The sequence below is a fragment of the Athene cunicularia genome, assembly GCF_003259725.1.
Source record: "Athene cunicularia isolate RWA chromosome 1 unlocalized genomic scaffold, athCun1 chr1_part2, whole genome shotgun sequence".
Taxonomy (NCBI): Eukaryota; Metazoa; Chordata; class Aves; order Strigiformes; family Strigidae; genus Athene; species Athene cunicularia.
This window is the reverse complement of record NW_020799092.1, coordinates 36,387,855-36,411,126: the sequence shown is the minus strand read 5'-3', so window position 1 is coordinate 36,411,126 and position 23,272 is coordinate 36,387,855. Positions and strand designations below refer to the sequence as shown.

The following is a 23,272-nucleotide window of genomic DNA, read 5'->3' as shown; positions in this document are numbered from 1 at the left end:
ATATACAATTCTATCCATAATTTAATATTTTTTTTCTTTTTTTTCTTTTTTTTTTTTTTCCAGTAAATTAAACCCCACACTTTTTCCTACCCATTTGAGGCTAGAATTATGATGTCACTGTGGCAGGAGTGTATCAAGCAGTTTGGTTTCGCATGTATAACTGTCAGATCCCAACCTGATGGTGAGAGATGAAGTTGTGCATTGTTTCCCTGTGTCTCGTTCCAAAGACAGCTTAGGCCAACAGGCAAGGAAGAATCTATTGCATAACTCAGTATTTTTGCCAGCAGGAGAATTCTGGATACCAGAACTGCCAGGCACTGCAGACACCTTCCCTGCAGTCAGAAGGCAGTATCAAGACTGTGCAGCATCCCTTAGCCTTAGACCTCTGTACTGGAATGGAAGAACTCTCACTGGAGGTGTCGCTTTCACCAGAAAAAGAAAGGTGGATGTCTACCTCAGATCAGACATTTCTAAGCAACTTATTGGAAGTCCTTAGTGCCCCAATTAGACTAACCAGACAAAAAAGGGTGGAATAGAGGACCAGAAAGCCACTCAGTAGTTAAAATTAAGATCAAGAAAGAGCACTTTCTAGGCATATCACAACGTTACATATTCAGTTTAGCCATTTTACTATTAAAAACAAGATGTATGCTGTTCTTGGCTACCAAATCATAAGCATTAACTTGTGTAGGACTACATGTGTTTGAACAAGATGTGGCCACAAACTTGTGAAACATACTTCAGATTGGACTGCCCAAACATTGAGGGATTCTTAACTAAAAGTAGATTATAAGGTCATTATTTATGTCCTCACTTGTTTAAGTACAAAGGTATTTTGGCTCTTGCCCATAACAACGTCTGATGTTATATCAGATCTAATATATAGAAGTCATGTACAAATAGAGAGTTTAAAGGTAGCCTATATGAAGTAGTAAGTAGCACTGCATGTGCAGTGGTTAAACCCTGAATTTAAACACCTTCATTTCTGAAAGTGCTGAACATCTAAATTGACACAAAATGGGCCAGATTAGGCATTCCATAAAAGATTTATCATGTCATATAGAAAAGTCATATGGCCAAATAACAAAAAACCCTTCCAAGTGCAAAATTCAATCTATATGTGCTTTGGCAAACTGATTAAATGTATCTAACAGTCTAAAATATGAGTCCATTAGACTCTAGAGAACAGGGAGGCAAATACATTGGGTATTAGTAACACAAATGTTTAACTGCAAGGTTTTGTACGTATAGATTCAAGATGACATGAGGTAAATAGACACTGGTTGTACACAGAATGATTTTAAAATTACTATGTTGAGAATAAGAACAACTTACATGTTGCATAAAGGAAAAAAAAAACAAAACAGTAACAGTATAGATTTCTGTCCCTATTTATTTGAGGTTGGGCTGAATTGCAGCAGACTGCTTATCCTGAGGCTGAAAAAGTCCAATGTAGCTACTTTCTAAGTTACAGCAATGATTTCCTTTTCCTTATTGTCTAATGAAAACTAACATCAGGAACGAGCTGTCAGGGCCATGAATCTCCAAACTCTTGCCCTGCCCGCACCTGTGACAGCACTGTGGTTGCTGGGTGTCTGTGGATTTCAGAAGGTTGTTGTGGAAATGCAAGATTGCCCCTGTTTTAGTAAAGACCATGTTACACAACCAGTTCGAGTTTTTGTTTCTTTTTTCTTTTTCTTTTTTTTTTTTATTTTTCCCCCCTCTTTTTTCTCCCAGCATAACTACTGATTTTCAAAGCAATACACTCTTTTAAAAACTTATCAGAGGATCACTGGGTGGATTAAATCTGACACTTCTCAGATAATGGTGTGAACTAGCCTGACTATTGAAAATTCAAGTTGCCTGAGTCAGAGTGCTTGCAGCCACTGGTAGCTTCAGGTGTAGAGGTGTGCTACAGTAGCACATACTGATTTTTTTTCTTTGCAAAACATAAATGTTTTTTCAGTCACATGATGACTGTATATGCCAGATTTGCCGACTGGACTGTGGTATTACATGGTTCCCTCATCTTTGTGCTGAGCAGCCTGACAGAAGTCCTTAAGGGTGAGGAGGGGAATTTAAAAATGTATTTGCTGCTCATATTATAATAGTTTTTCCCCACTGCAGTTTTCATTAGATCATTACTATGTTGGATTAGGAATAAAAAAGGAGGGAATTACATGGGTGAGACTGGAGGAACATAAGACTGTCATTACTAAAGCTGATGTACAGAAAGAGAAGAGCCCAGTATGGCCACCATTCAGAGGAAAACACTTGCATTTCTTGTGTTGTTTTCACATGAAGTGACATGAAGTAACATTCGTGTTTTACAGACAGAGTCTGTGAAATAGTTGAAAGCAAAACACCATTCCAGTGAGGTTTCTTCGTTCATAAGACCTATTGGTAGGTTCATACCAACAGAAGGAGCCGAAGGGAAGGGCTCCCCAATTAGGATGTGACCCGTTACGGACCCCGTGTCACAGAGGAGGCACCGATGCCATCACTAACCCCAAATGGCAGCGCGGACACACACTTGCCAGCCTTCAACCTGCTCCTAAACCTATTCCTTCCGACCAGTCTGTCTGAAGGTACTATTTGTTGTACTTATACTGTAAGGCTCGATCTAAAAATGTGTACAGGCTTATACATATATACATACGAAATTGCTTATATCTTTATAGAACTTCTGCTTCTTGCAGCTCCATTTCCAATCTGTAACACTGCATTGTGGAACACTATGCAAGTAAAATTTGCAGGGAAAAATAAGGTAAATTTTACCCCTTTTGTGGGTGGTGTCAGTCATCTTTTGAAAAACAGCCTTGGAACTTCCCACAGTGAGACCCCTGATGTTCTTTAAGACAATTTGAGCAGATTAGTAACCATTACTCAAAAATAAGACTTTGATATTGAAGAAAAGGCTTCAATTCATAATTTAATTCTGAAGTCACAGCTTTGCTTGAAGATTTTCTGCCTTCATTATCCATGCACAATTAAGTAACTATCAGGGTGGTATAAATGCAATTTGTTTCGTAAAGCTGGCATTAAGCAGTTAAATGTACTAATAAACATGCATGAATTGTAAATCTTTTCTGCGGGAGAGCTGAGCACGCACACGACCAATGTGATCAAGCAATGCCCGTTTATTACAACTAAGAAAGCCCTTTTATAATGTTCTCCCACACATGTGAGTAACATGCAATACAAGTCCTCAAGACTGGACAGTTAACTTAGCCCGCGCTTTAAACCTTCTTATGATTGGATAAAGGTGCCACATCAGCCTTGCCAGGCTTCCTGCCTTGTGTAACTTCCTCTGCCGTCCCAACCCCTTCCGGGGGTTGTTTGTCTCATCGAGTCTCTCCCCCCTCATTCAGGGTCACATCCTTATCGCATTCTTGCTCAGCTGAGGCTCTTAGCAGTCTTGTTCTCATGCAGGATTGCTCACATGTCCATTCTCTTGCAGAAAGCCCTCTTGAATCCCAACACTTTTCTAAATGAGTTGTATTGTTTTCCTCAGTCTCTTCAGAGAGAACTTAACACCTCAGATCCCCTATTCACATGTATGTGTTGCTATCACACATACATGTGCAGTTTACAGAGTAATATGAAACTCTAACTATTTTGGCTTTCTAAAATGGTACAGCAATAAAAAGACAGTGAACTAAAAAGTGCAATGACATACCTTTACAGTGTGAAGAAGCTGTTCTTTATAGGATCTGCAGAGGTGTGAAAGCTGTGTAAAGGCCAAGACTGATTTTCACATGATAATGAAATGTTTTTCTCTTGCAGAATTTGAAACTCAGAAAAATTTTTTAAAAAATGTTTTAAAAAGCAAATCCTGCATGACCTTCCAGTAAGAGTCTGTTCTTAATAAGCTGTCATTGAAACCAAAATGTGAAGTTAGAATATTTAAATTTAAAGGTGTTAAAATTTTAAAATGTATTTCAATTTTGATGTCAGTGTAGCTGTTCCCAAGAGGAAAAAATGAGACAAAACTAGATTTTTTCCCTTATTTTCCTCTTTTCAGAGGAAAACATTTTTGCCAGCCCCATAATAATTTCTCCAGACCACAAACATGCACACACACAGTGGTGAACCATTTCTAATTCATCACTTTCTGATAACAGTACAGTTTTGTGCTTTGTCCTGCTTTCAGAGATTATTGTTCACTTTCCTGATCTGTTTCCTCCTCAAACAGATACATAAAAAGGCGCTGTGGTGTTTCTTTACCCTTAAGTATGCCAACCCAAGTTACTGATTTATCCTTAACTAACCAATTTATCCTTAACTAACCAATACAAAGATAACATGCAAAACCCCATGATTGGGTTATTAAACCCCTTGTGAACTTCATTGCAATCCCTAATTTGACTAAGACACTGAGAAGCAGGTACTTCATTCCTCAGCCTTGTGACATACCATTCCACCATTATGTAACTGAATTGCTTTACTTGCAGTTCTTAATGCTTGTTCAGTTTGTTTTTCAGCTTTCCTTTTTGGAAGGCTGCACATGATGCCTAAAGGATTGCATTCAGTCCCCTTTTCAAAGTGGCAGAGGAAACACTTTCAAAAGAAAAGAGGAAGAAAAGAAAGAAAAATGTTTTGTTTTGGGTTTTTTTTTTTTACATGGTTATTATTAAATTTTGCATGTGTCATGGTCTTCTTATACAAGATGAAAAAAACAAGCACTAGGTGGGTCAAATACACATTCGAGCTACAGTTGGTAGTGATCTAGAGAATTTTCATGGATAGTCTGTTGCATAGGGCTCAGATAGACTCACAGTAAGATTCACTGTCTGTCTCACTGAAAGACTGAAAATACATATAAAATGTTTAAGGCTAACAGATAAGATGTTTGCTGTCACTGGCAGCAGGGAAGTAAAAACTGGTCTGAGTGAAAGGAAGGTTTATTTCAGGATGAGGCTAACAAATCCAGACATAGATCTCAGGTTTTAAACTGTCCATAAGTGGTTGGTTTTTTGGGTTTTTTTTGATGACTTACCATTGTGTAGCTCCATATGCCCAAAACCAATGGTTTAAAGATTATTATGTCTTCTGAAATGTATGTTCTAGATACATAAAGTTAAAAAAGAGGTATATAAGTAGGCAGATTACTCAAGATTAACACTGATAAAGGATGGGAAAAAAGAGGTAGGTTTTAATCAAGAATTTGAAAGGCATATTGATCCTTGATCCACAAAAAGTGAGAGATTATTTCAAGCACTGATGTAGCATACAGATATATACAGACCCCAACAGTTTGGGAAAGAGATGAGAGTATGGGAGTGAAGTGCTAAGGCTTGGACAACAGGCCCAAGCCAGAGTTGACCTATAGATGAATCCTGTGTATTTTATAACTGACAACCATTGTGCTAGCAGGTACTGTACTAAGTTATAATAACCCACTTACACTGACGTAAAACGTGATAAAGCATGGAAATACTGAAGCCTGAACAACAGGCCCCAAGCCAAAGCTGCTAACTTAGGATGGAATCATTAACAAAGTGTGTAAGCTCGCTAGTGAAAGATGCAGCTTAGAATATAATCAGTACTGAGGACGAAATGCTGACAGAATGTATTCAGCTTCCCTTTTTAGCCTTGTTCAAGGCTGAAAACCCATGTATTTGGCCTTGTTTCCCCCTCGAGCCCTGGTCAGGCTTTGGGTGGAATCCAACAGGAGAATGAAACCAGAAATTTTCTGCTCAAAACAAAGGCACCAGCTATTCTGGGTTGTTGATTTTTGGGTATATAAGGCTGGACCCGCTCACAGTGACTATGGAAGCCTCACCTATGGGTGGACGCACCGCGTAGGATTTCCCCCTTGCCGGGACAGGCTCTGCAAACCCTCGCTGTGACCGGGGCTGCCCAGCATCTGCGGGTCTGGGTGATGGTAACGTAGGCAAGTGGTGGTGGATCTTTCTAATCACTATTCTCTCTCTCTTGTGTAGTAATGATTTGATGCATTACCCTGTATTTTCCTGTTTGCTGCTTTAAGTGAACTATTCTGCCTTTTCTTACTGCATGCTTTCTGTATTACACTGTTACATTATTTAGTTATCACTAGTAAAATACGCCTACTCTTTTCACCCTGGTGTCTGAGTTTAACTGGTATCCAAAACAGGGAGGACACATGCTTCAGCCAAGGCAAGTTACCAAACAATACAGAAAAGAGCTTAAATTCAATGTGAGTATTGGAGGGTAAAGTGTCTTTCTTGTCTGACAGCTTCAGAGTGATATAAAATGGAGTCTCAAAACTTACTTTGGCCATAGTGCTCTGAGAAAAATATAATGTGTTTGTTCTGGCATGGAGGAGTCAAGTCTACTCAAGGGGAAGAAAAGACTAAGATGTGTGAAGACATACTGACTTAGATGGTAAAACACTATCTAATCCATCACTGGATGGATGGCTGTGTATACCACTGGATATATTTTGTCAAGTTAAGCTGTAGTGTAAAAGATGGGGTTTAGAAAAATGATACAGACAATGAGTTGATGGCGTGTGGAAGAGCCTGGAAGGCAAGAAAAAATGACAAAGATATCCAAAATAGCCCTGAAGTTCTGCTTCACAAAGCAAAGGGGAAAATAAAATAGAATAGGCATAAAAAGGGAAGAGAGGACTCACTGTAACATTCTCAGAGAGAGTGAGAATAGAAGCTCAGGAGTGGGGGGGTTAGGCTGCCCTAGAAATACAGGCAGATACCCTTGAGCATTGAAAATAGTACTGGGAACTGTTGAGAGGAAAGATGTTCTAGAAAGATGAGGATAGAGACTGAGTTAAATAGATAATAGATTTTATTTACTGACTCATCAATGAATTAAAGGAAGACATGTATACAAGCACTGATAGATTCAACAGCAAGCTAAAATTTTATGGACAATTAGCATGCAGTACATTAGTATGTGAGTACAAGCATTATCACATACTACGGGCTATCAGGCAAATCAAATTCCTTGAGTTTATTAGTCATCAAACTGAGTAAACTAGAGGGACACCCTAGTCTGAAGACATCTCTGCATATTTCTGTCCCTTCACCCAAAGCACAGACTATATGAGCTGATCTCTCAGCAACACTTACTCTGTGAGCTAACTTTTGCATCAAGGTCCCACAGTCTCTTACTTGAGTTTGATAGCTAAAAGCTTGTCCTTTGCCATAATCAAATACCCTGGACATCAATGCTGTAATGGAGTTGCACAATGAAATAGACAAATTTATTTTTGTGGTGAAAAGAAATTCAATGTAGGTGTCTGACCAAAGCCAACTAGGCTTAATCATCCTTGTGGCCATTAGTTGGACTCTCCAGTATGTCCATGTCTCTCCTTTACTGGGGAGCCTGGAGTTGGACACAGTACTCCAGGTGTGGCCTCACTAGCGCTGAGTAGAGGAGAAGTATCACCACCCTTGACTTGCTGGCAATGCTTTCTCTAATGCAGCCCATGATACTATTTGCATTTGTGTGAGCCAGCACAGGCAGCACAGGAACAATCACAAAACCACAGATGAAATGCAAAGAGTAAATTTATTTTCGTTACCTTGCCAACCAGGAGATTTCTGAAGTAGCACCCAGGCAGAGGCACACAAGCAGGGACACTGACACTGTGGAGCTCAGTCCATGCTAGAGGATCACCAAACCTGGTGGTTTTGCCTGTATATCACTGTGCTTTGATCTTTCCCACAGCAGGGCAAGAATCTCAAGGATGTTTGATAGGGTGCCTCTAAATCTATCACAGGCCTGTGTTATCTAAACACAGATGTTCGGCTTGTCAAACACACAAGGCTAAACAACAATTAGTATGATATATGTATTTTTCAATACCTCAGCTGCAAGTCACTTGAGCGCATTTACAATACCCCTTGCCAATCTTCCACTATTTTTCCACAGCCTTTTTTGCTGCAAGGGCACATTGCTGCCTCTTCTTCAACTTCATGTCCACCAAACTGCCAGGTCCTTTTCTGCTATACTGCTTTGCAGTTGGGTGTCCCCCAGCACGTATTGATGCATGGGATTTTTATTGGTGCAGAACTTAGCTTTCCCTTGTTGATGTTCACGAGGTTGCTGTCAGCCCATTTCTCCAGCCTGTCGAGGTCTCTTTTGATTGCAGCACAACCTTGTTGTGTATTAGCCACTCCTCCCAGTTTTGTGTTTTCTACAATCATTTAGTCATTTGCAGTCCTGACATGGAGAAAAAAAAGGAGCCTCCATGCAGTTGTATATGTGTATATGTGTATATGATGTGGACCAATCATTTGACATAACCTTAACCCAAAGGTGCTAGCCAGTGATTTGTGGTAATCCTCCTCCATCCTTTTCTTGCTTCACATTGTTTGTGGCTTGTCAGAAGGTGGCATTACCAGAGGTGTACAACCCTGAGATGTTTTATATGATGAAAAACAAATAATATTTTTTATGATAAGTATGCACTTTTGGGGAGATACTCTTTGTGTAGTATAAAATGGACCTATGTCAGGTATTGAAAGATGTTTTAACATGACATCCTTACATGTTGCTTCAGAGAGCTTACATAATAATGTGCATTTGGGGCTTCCTGCCAGGATCTAAAAGCAATAAGTTTTATTGGGTGACTTCCAAATATTTTCTTTTTTTTTTCTTTTTTTCTTTTTTTTTTTTTTTTAACAAATGGTATTGAAATGGTATTGCTGGGTCCTTTAACCTCTAATTACACTAGATTTACCTTTTGCAGAAGAGGGAAAAGTCCATTTAGAAAGGTGGCTGTTATAAAGCCGCTCTCAAACTCATAAGATTCTGCCATATAATTGATTATTTGCACAAAGCCATGTGTCTGTGAAGTTCATGGTACCCCTGGGAAATAATGTAAAATAGATTAGGAGATTAAATGCAAGAAAATTGTTTTTCACTGGCCATATTACTAATCTTTTTCTAAGATAAGTGTTTCATTAAGACTGTCCACTGAGCACCCAGACAGCAGCTTCCTGATCAATAAAATAACTCATTCTATAGAGAAGGCTTAGAAAACTGTGTATGGGTGTGTGGGACAATAATTGGTTTATTCTTATTAAAAAAATACCTAACAACTTCAGTAAGTGTTGATCAATAATCATCTATAAAGTGAAAGCAAGTCTTTATAAAACGCTACATTTGTTGCTTAATTTTTTAAAATGTTTTGTGTGCTGAACTTCATACAGTGTCACAGACAAAATATACTGCTACGATAATTTCTTTTCAGTAGAAGCAATCCAGTGTGGACAAGACACATCCAAAATTTGTCATCTTTAGCTCTGATTCTGCAGCCAGATTTGCTAACAGAAACTGAACTAATATCTCTGAAGCTATTATTGGATTAAAAAAAACCAGTAGCTTTGGTTGCATTTATTTGATTTTTAATGGTTTTTGCCAGAATACAGTTAACTTTCCTTGGGCTGAGAGGGAGCATTGCTGGAGGGCTGGGCCTGGATTGGTCATTGGAGTATTCTATATCATGTGACATCATGCTCAGTATATAAAGGAGACGTGTGCTCTCTCAATTCCATTTTTCGGTTGGTGCGGTGGGAATTTTGGTGCAATTGGGATCACTGCTGGTGGTGGGCTGCGCATTGGCCACCGGTTGGTGAGCAACTGCAGTGTATATTACCAATTTGGACTTACTGTTGTTACAGTTGTTTTGTTACTATTACTAATTTTTTTTTTTTAATTTAACCTATGAATTTATTTTTTTTGTCCCTCCCCTATTTCACCGTGCTGGGGGGTGGTGGTGGTGGAGTAAATGACTGGTTATGTGGTGATTTGCTACTGGCCAAGTTCAAACCACAACAACAGGAAAGAACTAAAATTATTTTTGCTGTTCAGTGGACTCTGCTATTTATGGGCTAGTCTAAACTTGATCTATTACATTCATTGATGTTGATTGTATAACTAATGGAGACAGTTTTAGATACACCATAAAATCTGCAACATGTTAACTTGCATTATAATGCAATTAGGACACACAACCTAAGTGAGATCTGTAGTGGGAGGGGTTAATAGCTGCTGTTGCAAGTATCATCACTGGTTCTGCCTTCTGAGTTAATGCTAGATTAGAGACATTGTAAATGGATGCTTCATAGAAAGGAAGCAGACCAGGTACCCTAGCTGCATTCAATTGCCATGATGATGATTTCAACCTTAATCATCAGATCTCATAGACCAGAAAAGTGGATCTAGGCAGACTGAAAAGAGGCCTCTGATGAATAGCTACAAGTTGAGCTAACAGCCATTTCAGATCCATGAAGGTGAGCAGCATGTGAGTGCACGGACTTCTCTAAAGCTGATTTCAGTGACAAGGACCATGCTACCCTCTATCTCTGTGACCTGTCAAGTAAAACTAGTTCCATTTGGGTAGGGAGCATCTCTCCAAAGCCTGCATATTCTGCATGCATTTATCTGTGGAAATGTCTGCTATCCAGTGAGCAGCTGGAGCCTCATTACATTAAACTGATGCACCATTATTCAAAGGGATAGTAGGGAAGGAGAAGGGATTACTACCTCCATCTTGTAGCAGATTTGTTTCCAATTTTTTAGAAGATCCTTATTTTCTTTTGCTTCCAGCTTCAAGTTACCTGCTTACTAACACTGTTTGGTGCTATCTGTTAGGTTGTGCCAGAGATAATTTTGTAATCTAAGCAAAACACTTCCCCCCCCACTTTTTTTTTTTTTTTTAAAAAAAAGAAACACTAAATAAAAAACATCAACAAAAGGGCTGGATGATATGGCCAACCTGTCAGGTGTGGTAAATAGATTTTCTTATATTTAGCATATGACAAACATAATAATCAATAAAGACATAAATGACCTTTTCCACTATTCTGTATGTTACTTATTATAAATACACTCAAGTCACAGCAATAAAATATTATTTATTGTCAAGGTTTCTAATGGCAAAAAATGTTTTTTCAATTTTCTATTGTTCCCAAAAATAGTTAAATAAACACAGTTTGGTAGCAGGGAATGAATAAATCTTAAAAATCATATTTGATGATTTTCTCTTGAGTGTATTAAGGCAAACTTCTAACCCACCTTTCATCTGAAGAAACTGTAAAATATTGCTTCAGATTAGTGGCAGAAGGCTTTCATTTTTTGTGTCTTATATCAAGATCATAAAGATATGGTTATTAAGTAAAATAGTCATTTCAGTTGTACACAATACATGGACAGGAAGGAACTTTCCTCAATATAGTCAAGATTGAGTTCAGTAAGTCTGAGTGTGCACTTTCATCATCTGTTTTTCTCATTTTCACAATACCAGTAACTACAGTATAGTTTGGGAAGGAAAGGGAATTTGGGAGTTTGGGGAAAAAGAAGTACAGTAAAAGAGCCCCTCACTAAAAAATTTACATTCCTTTGCAAGTAAATTTCAAACAAGACCAATTGCTAATTTAAACTTTTAGTCAGTCCTATATACTAGGAGTAGAGTGAAGTATTTTTGGATAGCTCTCTTATTTTTACATAGCTCCTGGAATCCAGAAATGAGTTTTATAGTGAGTCTTATGTGATGGCATGCATACCACTTTTCTCAGACTGATTCCTTTAGACCACCTTGAAATGTTATTCTGAATCACCTTTTGTAGAGACTTCTTTCACCCAGAGATATTGTAGAGAGTTCAGGGAAAGTACCAGTCTAACTCAGCAATGATATGAAACACTATTGTAAATGCTCCTAAAGTTTCCAGTGCCCTATGGTTTTCTAATGAATTATGATAAAAACAGTTTTAGTGACCCTTAATGACAAGGGAGAATGGAATCTTTTCAAACAAAGCTCCCAGGAATGACTACAACAGAGGAACAGGTAATAATGTTGTTGATACTTTCAGTCCACTCCTCCATTACTGAGTTCTGGGATATAGGTCTATTGGATGTAGGCCTCATTGTATGAGAACTCATTGGAGTTGTTTTTCATTGTCTTCTTAGAATGACATTCACTTGACCAAACACAGACACCTATGATGTGAATGTCTGAGCTAGTCACACTTAGGCTGCATTTACAGCCAATGCAGAAAAATAAGTATTTGTACACTGTGACTCATCTCACTAAAAAGTCACTATCTAAAATAAATCAGGTGAATTGTGCCCTAAAAATGCCCATTTCTCTTCACTTGCTACCAAAACAACCTAAGATGTCTGACTTGAAGATACCAAGAGGGAGAATTCCATTCACATTTTCCCTTAGTAATTTCTCTGTCTCTTTTGCTGCCTTTTTAGGTACAGCACATAAACAATAAGCCACTGTCTTTAGCTCTAAAGTGTGGACCTATAGCATGGACCTACACCTTCCTTGAGAACAGAAATATCCCAATTCTGACAATAACACAAGGTCAGATCCTAGACAGTCCCCACCATGACACTATGGCTGGCACATCTTGACTGCAGTAGACTGCTGCAAGTTATCCCCCATTAAAAAACTTCAGTTTGGTTGTCTATCCCAAGACAGTTCCCTTTATGCATCTCACATGCCAGTTCTCTAACTCTAGGTATCAGTCTCTGCTGCTTCCCCCTGCTGCTAGCTTCCACTCAATAGATACATCACAGTACAACACAGAGGACAGACTGTTACCTGCATGCCCCACAGTAGGATCCTAATAGCTTTACTGCAGGATATTTTAAAGTTGAAAGAGATACCTATTAAAGGGCTTAACTGCCACAGTGGACTCATGCCCTCAAGTTGTGTTAATGGGGAAAGCAATCTATGGTCTGTCTGTATGTTTGACTCACCCACAGTACCTGCCAAGATCAGAAACTCAGTTCATACAATGCATTCAAAAGAAGCATCTGATTTTAGGTGGAATAAATTCTCTGTATGGCAGGACATTAAGGCAGAGAGCTGTTTCATTTCAATGCAGTAACTAAACTGACATTCCGATCTTGCCAGGTACTGTCAGTTGGACAAAGATGCATACAGATCCTTCAAAATAAAGGTGGGGCATCTATTATATACATCATTCACCTTAATTCTCCTAACTCCACTAAGTAATATGGTACCTTTTGTGTAGCCTTTGGTATTCACCAAAGATCTTGGAAAGCTGATGATTTTGACCATGACCTTGAATCTCAGCTTCTTTTTCCAGAAGGCGCTTCAAGGTCTTTACACTAGTGTAAGACATCAGGTACCCCAACACTATGTGTGCCTGCATTGTCCACTGTATGGTGATGTGTTTTGGCTCAAAGTTTTGTGGGTTTTTTCCCACTGAGGATGAAATGCCAGTTTTAGATTTACAAGTCCTTTATTGGAGTTAGGGAAGTTTTGGGTTCATTCTTGCTAGATTCTGGAATAAATTTTGGATAGTTCATACTGTTAATGCTAGATGCCTGCTAACTCAAAAGAAACAATGCTTAAACAGGGCATTGGTGTGATCTCAGATTTTAACAGACCCCATCAAAGCATTCTGAGGACTAGTTTTACTTTTACTAAAGTAATAATATCTGTATTAAAGGTACTGATACAGCAATCTGGTATCATCTTCCTGACCTAAATCTAAATTATTAAACTCCGTTGGAAACTTTATATAAACACTCAAGGTGTATGTGCCTATCAGCTGGTCAAAATAGTTTCTGTAAAGTTTATTAAGGTCTTACTGGCCTTCAAAAGTGAGAACTGTCTGATTTCATTCTATCCTTTTCAGTGTTAGACTATTTAGACTAGATTTTGAGCTTTTTCTGTACTCACTAAGTAGTTATACAAGCTTCCAGAGGGCAACATACCTTTCCTAAGCATTTGAAACAAGATTAATGCAGTTATTTTCACTAATGAGAGAGAGAGCACAAGAACAAGATCAAGAACTTCAATTTTTACACAGCTAAAATGAGGTGACATGAATATTATCTACTTCAGTACCTGCCAACTACACCCATAGGACCAATAATGACTTCACCAGACAGGTGAAGAAAGAATGTGTCATAGGCTTCCTATTGCTGGAGAACTCCAAACTTAACAACCAATATGGTAAATACATGCAAAAAAGTATCTGCTAGATATGTAGAAAAACGAGGTGCTAACATTATTTCCTGGCTCTCTGGAACTACAAAATTCTAAGCCAAACTAATAAAAAAATGTTATTGAATATTAATAAAATGAATTCAGAAATGCTGTTTTCTCACTTGCACACCTGCTTAGCAAGTTGCATCTAAGCAAATTCACAAACCCACTAACTCCTTAGATACAGTTTTTCACTTCCTGTGTTAAGGACTATTATATCTTTTCAAAGTTCTATGTACGTCACAGTAGTATATGTGCAAAAATGAAACCCCAAATGTAGAATATAACTGCAGGAAAATGGTTTCATTTATTGATTTCTTGAGTGAATCTCTATGACAATGAAGAGATTGAATGGAGCATTATTTTACAGAAGCACCAGTTTAGGCCAGTTTGATATGTTTGAGCCTTTGCAGAAAAAAGACGACTTTTTTTTTTTTTCTTTTTTTTTTTTTTTTTAGATTGATTGGAGTCTACCCAGTAAAGAAAAAACCACAAGAAAGTGTGAAGGAAATTGAGGTTCTTGTAAACTCATTTTCTAGTAGATCTTAGTTCCTTACTGCTAACCATGTACATCAAAGTAGGAACTTGGCATCTCTACTACTCCTGAGATGCACAAAATCCCAGGAAAGAACAAATGAATTGTGTTATCCACCATGCCCCAAAATTATGGGATAACTTAATCGTTTTACTGGGCATCCAAGGTTCAGCTGAATATTTACCTTCATGGAATATCACTGAAGGGATTAAATCAGCCTATTTTATTTTTTTTTTTCTGAACTGTATACACAGCAGTGAGTGAAAATATGAAAAGGACAAAATATTCTTTGATTTGAACATGCTATATGGATTTCATTAAATTCCAGAGAGGTCAAAGGAATTTGGAGAATTTGGAAAAAAATCAAATCCAAAATTGAAAAAAAAAAGAAACACTCTATTAAAGAAAACATGATAATAACGTGGGGCAAGGTAAAAATGGTTATGTCAGAGATTCTTTTGTTTTAGATGAAGTAAACTGTCCAATTGATTTCAATGAACTTAAAATCAAGTACTTTAAGTTTCTTTCTTTTTTTTTTTTTTTTTTTCAAATTGAGGCTAATAATGACCAGATCATAGTTAAACAGAGGCCAATAGGAAAAGATTTATAGTATGATAGGTGGTACAAATTCCATCTTTCTAATGTTAGAAGAGGAGAAAAAATATCACACAATAGACTTACAAATAATTAACCTCATAAGCATTTGAAAATGGAAAAAAACAAAAGAATGCTTATTCACATACATGAGAGCTTAATTTAAACATATTTTTGTTTTTAATGCGGTGTTTTCATTTTTCAAAAAAATGGTGGTCAATCAAGAATTATTGAGTCCTTCAAGAACTTATCTCAAACCTGAATATTAGAAAAAAAACCTATATATCTGGCCCTCCTTATTATTAAATTTTTTGAATAGATAAAATTATTTTTAAAGGAGTAAAACCAACCAGAATTTCTCTGGTATCTATATACTACATTTGCAGATAACACATTCATAAAACAATGTTTTCTGGGGTTTCGTTTGTCAGCTTCAGAGTACAAGGGTGAAAAGAACAAGTGACAAATATTTGTGATAAAATTATCTATTGTGGACCTCATTCAGTTGCTCTACAGGAAGCATTTCCTGAACCTCAGAAAAGACCAAGTACGTGAAATCACTCTGTTGATTCTTTCCCCAAACCTTCAATTCTACACAAAGCAGAAAGTGACCCACTGTGTTAAATCCACAACTCAGTTCACTCCAACCTCACACAGAACATACCCCATTAATCTAGACCTTAAATATGGTGGAAGATGAAAAGCTTAGATAAGTACTGTGTTGTACAAATATAATTATTTTGCAGAAATGCTATATGATGCAGTGATGTTTGAGAGCTCCAAATAATTTAAGAATTCCAAATAATTAAGGTCTATTTCACAGAATTACAGAAGGACTGAGGTTGGAAGGGACCTCTGGAGGTCATCTGGTCTAACCCCCCTGCTCAAGCAGGGGCACATAGAACCAGTTGCTCAAGAACCTGTTGTGGTAGATTGACCTTGGCTGGCTGCCAGGTGCCCATGAAGCTACTCTGTCACTCCCCCTCCTCAAATGCACAGGGGACAAAATATGACCAAAACGATTGTGTGTCAAGATAAGGACAGGGAACTCACTTAACAATTGCTGTCACAGGCAAAACAGACTGAGCCTGGAGAAATTAATTGAATGTATTGCCAGTAAAATCGGCAAAAGAGCTGAACAATATTTTCATAGTAATCTTCTAACAAAAGGTTCTGATGTGAGTGAATAGAGCATTTGCAGAAAATGCACGTTATTATACTAAGAAATTGATAAATTATAGTTACTGTATTAGTTGCCTGGCTGTTAATATATGTCAGAATGGATGGATGTCATTGACCTCCAGATTGTCAAAAAAAGTGGCACAGTAATGATTTTTTTTTTTCAAAGTGTGTTAGGATGAAAAAATCCCATACCTGTGCAGTAGAAAGAATACGTTTCAGTGTTCAATTTAAATTTGAATCTTACATCTTAAGTATCATAAAAAAACCTGGTAGTCAGCAGTAAGAAAACTGTTGAGGATGTGCTCCAAAATGTTTCCAGCAGCACATGACAAGTTGTCATTTTACCTGAAAAGTATTTTCCAGAACAGGAATTTTTCCATTGTTTCTATTCTATTATTTTTCAAGCTGTGGATTCTGGGACTTGTTTGAAGATCACCGAGTCTTCAGTTGACTTCTGTATCTGTCATTTAAGACCACAGTATTGTAACAGTTAACATCCATTTAGTGTATAGAATGTAATACCGAATTTTTTGCTACATCAGTAAGGCATTTTATAAAAACTACTGTATAGTAGTTGGAAATGGCAGAGAATAATAATATTAAGGTGTAGGGAATTTAAAAAGGTTTGTTTTTTTGTTTTTTTGTTTTTTTTTTAAATAATTTAGGTATTGAGCTGAAAATCATGAGCTATATTACATTAAAGTTACTGATTTACCAACACTTCTTTATGGTCCTAAGAATATCAGCCTAGCAAAATAATGAAAATCAGTGCTCTTTTTCTTATGTTATTATAGAACCAAAGATACATGTAAAAATTAGTACAAATTTAGAAGAGATTTTCAAAAGGTTTTCCTAATGTAATTCTACAAGCTGAACTTATCATTATCAGTAAAACACAAGGGCTTGTATTGGTTGTTGCTAGGATTTCAAATTGCTGACAAATTCTCCTGATGAGTGTCTTTAGCTCGTAAATCAGCAAAGGTCCAATGAACATGCCAGGGACCTCAGCACACCTTCTTCAAGAGAAGCGTGAGCTGTGTTCTGATGAAACCTAATTCTTTTGGAAACTAACTGTGAAATGACTCTGTGACAGTAATTCTGTATCATCCTCTGTATATCTGCCACTAGGAAAAGGAAAGCTTAAAGCAATTTAGCCAGTTCATCTCTCTTTTCCCTGTAGAGGTGTAGTAGTGTTCAGGTAGGTAAAAAATGTATTAAAAGGGGTTTAACCCTTCTATTACTGACCGATATAACTTGCTTCTTTATCAGAGGGCGGAGTTCAGTTCCCTACACTTAGAGTGAGACTGAATCCTAGCCCTTTGACACATTATGTCAGTTTAAACTTGCAACTTTCTCTTCCAGGACATATTATTATCTTCTCTATGTATAGAATAACATTTTATGTCACTTGACTTTAGTTGTTTTATCTAAGCTAGCTGATTTAGGCTTCCTATACAGTCAATGTGTACTGACTAACAGTTCCCAAAGGTGATTCATTTAAATTCCCTTGATAGCATTTGAAAAGAGGAATGAATGCTCCTTTGATTGTCTTCCTCTTTATTTACTGACTATAGAAATAATTACATAATTAGTTTAGCCTAGATCCCTAAGTTTCATATAGTTAAAGACAGCTGGAATAAACACTGGTCTGCTGCCATTTCTACCGCTCAGTAGTCTATCAGTAGATGGTATATTCAGTTGTACTTCCTAAAATGTTCTTAAAACTTTTATAATATGAAAAGCCTATCTGAAAGTCTTAACTGTGTTAAAATGCAGTGTGGAAAAAACCCCAGAACATCAAAACACAAAACCCCACAATCAACAGAAAAAATGCTAAAATCCTAGAAGATGCGTGAACAAAACCCAACTAAGCAGAAATGTGTTCAATATCCCAGTGCACAAAGTAAAAAGAGTTACTCAATAATTGCAGGAGGAAACGCACATGTGGGCACACAATACTATCAGGCTTCAAAAAGCTGTGCTTGTGCCAGGCAGGACACCGCATGGTAAGAGGTGGTGGTCTGAGCCATGATGTCTATAGAGTTTCAGAAGAAGCACTACTAATGCATGACTGAAAACTTACTTAGAAGCAAGCTGTGTGAGAACACACAATTTTTAACTGGAGCTCTAGGGGCTACGAATGACAACACATCTTCATCAAGCACAGAGACAATCTGGGATAAGAAACTATTCACAGTATTGTTGATGATCAATATTTTTGAAATGTAAATATTTCACAACCAAATTCTATGACTGGCTCTTGTATGTGTGGATGAGGGAAATGGGACTAACTGTAGCTGCAAGTGCAGTCAAGCAAGCACACTGTAACTCAGTGATTTGTATATTAGAAATGTGTGACTCAAGCACGTACCTGTAGTAAATTAGAGTAAAATGTCTGAATTCCCTGCAACTGGAAAATCAAGCAGATATTTGGCTTCTTCCATTCTAAGTTTCCAGTTGTTAATTTTATATAAATTCTTAATGACAAGAATAAGCAAGGGGAGAAAAGCCACAAAATTCTGGCTTTATTAGTTGTCAATCTGATGAAAGTAGATATGATATTGAGAAGGACTTATGTACTAGAACCTTCTTAGAAATCTTTGCAGGCAAAGTTTTTTGGCATAGAATTTTGGAGATAGACAATTCAAGAAGAGATTTGAGATGACAAGGGAGATGCTGTGATTGCTTCCTGCTCTTCTGATGACTTCCAGAGCATGAAACCAAAACTCATAGTGCAGCTATAGTTTCAGATACTATCAGCTCACAGTACGACACAGGATCTTGTTCAGCTTGTGTGTAGCTGGTTTTAAATTTGAGTTTCAGAGGAAAGATAGAAGAGTTTCCACTACTTTTACACCATATAAGGTTTGAGCTCTAATGACCATTGAAATTCTCATATGAAACCACCATTTTCTGTGTCACTTTGTAATACGTCTGGACTGTAGTTAGACATCAGCCTAGGCTTCCAATATTCTTTTGACCTCTGATTGTACAAATCCTGTAACGCCAATATGATATACTCTTGTAACATAAATAAATGAAATTATATCTTTCTGGGATTCCCTTTAACTATGTTAATACATTATTACAAAGTGCTACTTGAAAAGTTAGACAGTTTGGTGCCTAAAGGCAGTATATTCCAGCAAGTTTCTGTGAAGTATACAGCCTAGTTATTTTTCATTAGCATATCTACAAAACCAAAGATGATTAGAAATAAATTCCAGGTTATACATTATCTGCATTTTAGTGGCTTTTTTTTGCCCGTGAATATTTTAGGTTCTGTAGCTCAGTAGCACATAGTGCTTTTTTATACTTGTTTCTGTTAAAATACATGAAAACGTAGTTTGTGTTTCTATACTGGCTTACAGTGTGAAATGACTTATAAAGTTCAGAAATGTAAATTATTTAAATAGATCCTTCCATTTTGTTTTGATTCAATGCCTGTTTTCACACTCAATTTTTTTCGTTATGGGAGAGAGTCCAAGTACTGAACACGTATCAACAGGCGTAACAGTGAGACTCATTGGTAAAATATGATTCAATTCATCATGATAAGTTATTCTTTAAATGCCATTGTGCATTTTTATTGCCTAGTTACGCAGCAAAATGAATGTGTCATTGGTTATGGATATACATATATCCCTGCATGTTTTAGCTAGTATGTCAGGAAGGAAAATACTGCTTCTCAGAATCTGTGATTTTTCACTTAGGAAAAAAACATAAACTCAGATTGTCTAGTTGCAACTATTTAAAGGAACTTTCAGCAGTAGTGCTTTGTAAACCAAAGGAAAAATGATTCAGACAATGCTCACAGGATGAATATAATGCAACCTTGTATGCTGTACTGGGTCTGGCTGAGCTGGAATTGGCTTTCCCCTATAGCAGCCCTCACGGTGCTGTGGTTTATGCTGGGAGCTGGCAGGGTGTTGGTAGCACCCTGGTGGTGTGGCTGCTGCTGAGCAGGGCTTACACAGCACCAAGGATCTTACACATTTCCCCCCTCAGTGGGATGGTGTGGGCAAGATCTTGGGAGGGGACACAGCCAGGACAGCTGACCCGAACTGACCAAAGGGATATTCCAGACCATGTGACGTCTGCTCAGTACAAAGCTGGGAGAAAGGAGGACGGGGGTGGGGTCACCCTTGGTCCTCCGAGGCAACCACTACGCGTATGGGAGCCCTGCTCCTGAGAAGGGCCGACATCGCTTCTTCATGGGAAGGAGAGAATAAATCTGTTTTCTTTTTTGCTTCTGCGCGGGGACATTTGCTTCGCCTTGCTTATATTAAAACTGCTTTTGTTTTACCCACAAGGGTTGGGGTTTTTTTCCTATCTTATTTTCTTTTCCCTCTTTGCCCTGTTGACAAAAAATTGGAAAGGTGGGGACAAAGTGATAGAGCGACTTGATGGGTACCAGGCATTTAGCCAAGGTCAAACCACCACATATGCATGTCCAATTATGTGTAATAAATTAAACCTGTTCTACTCAGGTTGATCATATGTAAGACCATAGAGTTGTATATAAACTGTGGAGGGATCATGGACACTATAGAGCTGTATAAAATATTTAAAGGGCCAGATTTAATTATTTTCAGGGCTTTTGCCTTCCTAACCTGACGCCTGGCTGCTCAGAAAATTTCTCCATATTCCTCTCAGCCTATCTGTCCTTGCTTCTACCCTCTGTAGGCTTCCTTTTTATGTTTGAACTTGTCCAGGAACTCCTTGTTCATCCATACAGGCCTCCTGACATTCTTACCTGACTTCCTCTTTGCTGGGATGCATTGTTCCCACATCTAGAGGATGTGATCCTTGAATATTAACTATTCCACCTGGGCCCCTCTTCCCTCCAGGGCTTTATCCCATTCTACTCTCTATGCAGCAGATCCCTGAGGAGGCCAAAATCTGCTCTCCTGAAATCCAGGGTATGATTCCCTCCTCACTGCCCTAAGGGTCTTGAACTCCACCATTTCGTGGTCACTGCAGACAAGGCTGCCCTTGGGTTTGACTTTCCCCACCAAACCCTCCTTGTATCTGAGAACAAGGTCCAGCATATCACCTCTCCTCACTGGCTCCTCTATCACTTGGAGAAGGAAGTTATCATCAGTGCATTTCAGGAACCTCCTGAGTTGCCTATGCCCTGTTGTAATATTATCTTATGCCTCTGTAATATTATCTTATTCCATTGTGTATAGTAGTATCCTGCATATTATTAGGATAATAAAGAGATTTTATGATAGAAATGAAATGTCTGCTCAGGCAGATGTTCCCACCTAGAGATGTCCAAGATCTTTCTGAGGCCTAATCAGTTCACTTTCTGTCAATTTTCAATATTTATTCTGTACTGGCATAATCATATTTTAATGCATTTTATGTTATTGTTCCACACAAATTTCCTATACTCTTTATTGCATTATTCTTTATTTGCTCATTCTATGGAGTAATTAAATTAATACATAAAATTATTGCCTCTATTGACAAAAAAACCTCTTAATCTTTTTACATCGGTTTCTTTGATTCTCATGATTTCATAGCTAATGTTTGGAGATCAGTGCATCACATCAGTAAGTACATTTTCCGGGATGTTATTTGCAAGCTGCTTTTGAACAGGCAGCACTACAGCCCCTTTGCTGGTGTGTTAGCAGTGATATTTGCATTACATCTGAATAAAACCATGATATTAATTTGTAAAAGACCTTTTCCTGATGCAGAAAACAGTCAGAACACTAGCTATATGCTATATGGCACAGGGGATGGAACTAGATGGTCTTTAAGGTCCCCTCCAACCCAAAATATTCTATGATTCTATAGTTCTATGCTAATACTTTTCCAAATAGCTCATTATGTTAAAACTATGTTAGTTACTTTTTAAAATTTTAGGAAAAAACGCTATTCATTCTGAAATATTCCATCGAAAGCAGTATAGTTAAAATTCATATTCCTAAAGTATTTGCTGACAAGGTGTTTTAGTTAGAGCAGCAACAAGCTATTCAACTGTATTTGAATATTTGAATATAGCTCTAGTTTAATTCACACTTCAAATAAACCCACAACAGCAGTCTGTGAAATTAAATATGGGACACCTATGTTTTTGCTTAGTATCAGCTTGTATTTTAACATTTTACACTGCTGAATATAAATATCCAAAGGAAAGGTGTAAACTAATCTGGAAGGAAGGGGCTGATTCATGACAAGACAGTTCCAACTTTAAGCAGGTGTGGAAGCAACAAATAAATTGCTTCCTAGCTATTGCTGTGAAAATAATTTGCAATGAATAATTTATCTAACACATTTAGCTTATTTTTAGATTCTTTTTTTTTTTTGTTTGTTTGGAGAAGAGACATAATAAATTATGAATTCAGCTATTTTAAATACTTGTAATGACTTTTATTTCCAGTCTTTGACTTGATTAAAATTGTTCCCTGGAAATACTTACCATTTTTTCATGTTTGTTGTAAGTTCTCAGACATGTCATAAAGTGTTTTTTTGTCGTTGATAGGCATCAAAACATTTCTTGCTTCAGTTTGAATTCTAAAATCCATATTTTGCATAGTGCTGGATCTGTTAAATTTAGTCAAAAGAATATTCATATAAAACAACATGGAAAAGTGTAAGTCTAACTGAGCAAATATATATAAAAAGTGGAGTTGTATGAACATTTGCAGCAATCTTCATACAGTTCTTATCAGTCCTGAATACATTGTTAATTCAGAAAACAGAACTTGGAAATAGGATTTCAAAAAATAGGTTTGGGAAAAGTTTTGTTCCATATTGCAAGATGAGGCTTTTGGGAAAAGTCTTCTTTCATATTGCAAGATGAGGCTTTTGTTTGAATCTTCCTGTACTGTGTTTTTCAGCATTACAGTTTCAACCTTTCATTGCTGAAAGTGAATACTTTTTAAAAATTTTTTTATTGTTTTGTAATTCTAAAAGTGCAACCCAATGGATAACATTGTTCTCAAAAGAGAAGCTGGAGGGGACTCTGA

At 37.4% G+C, this 23,272-nt stretch overlaps 1 protein-coding gene across 2 annotated transcripts in view; it reads right to left on the bottom strand.

Moving 5' to 3' along the window:
* Positions 1-22,814, bottom strand: part of MGAT4C (MGAT4 family member C) — a 32,115-nt gene extending 9,301 nt beyond the window's left edge. The window contains exon 1 of one of the 2 annotated variants that reach the window (XM_026867844.1): positions 22,723-22,814. In XM_026867844.1, coding sequence (XP_026723645.1) covers positions 22,723-22,761 — 39 coding nt within the window. In that variant the 5' untranslated portion in view covers positions 22,762-22,814. Of the gene's footprint in view, positions 1-3,679; positions 3,725-22,722 lie in introns of those variants that run through there. The other variant, XM_026867845.1, reaches the window with a different exon arrangement.
* Positions 22,815-23,272: the final 458 nt, after the last annotated feature.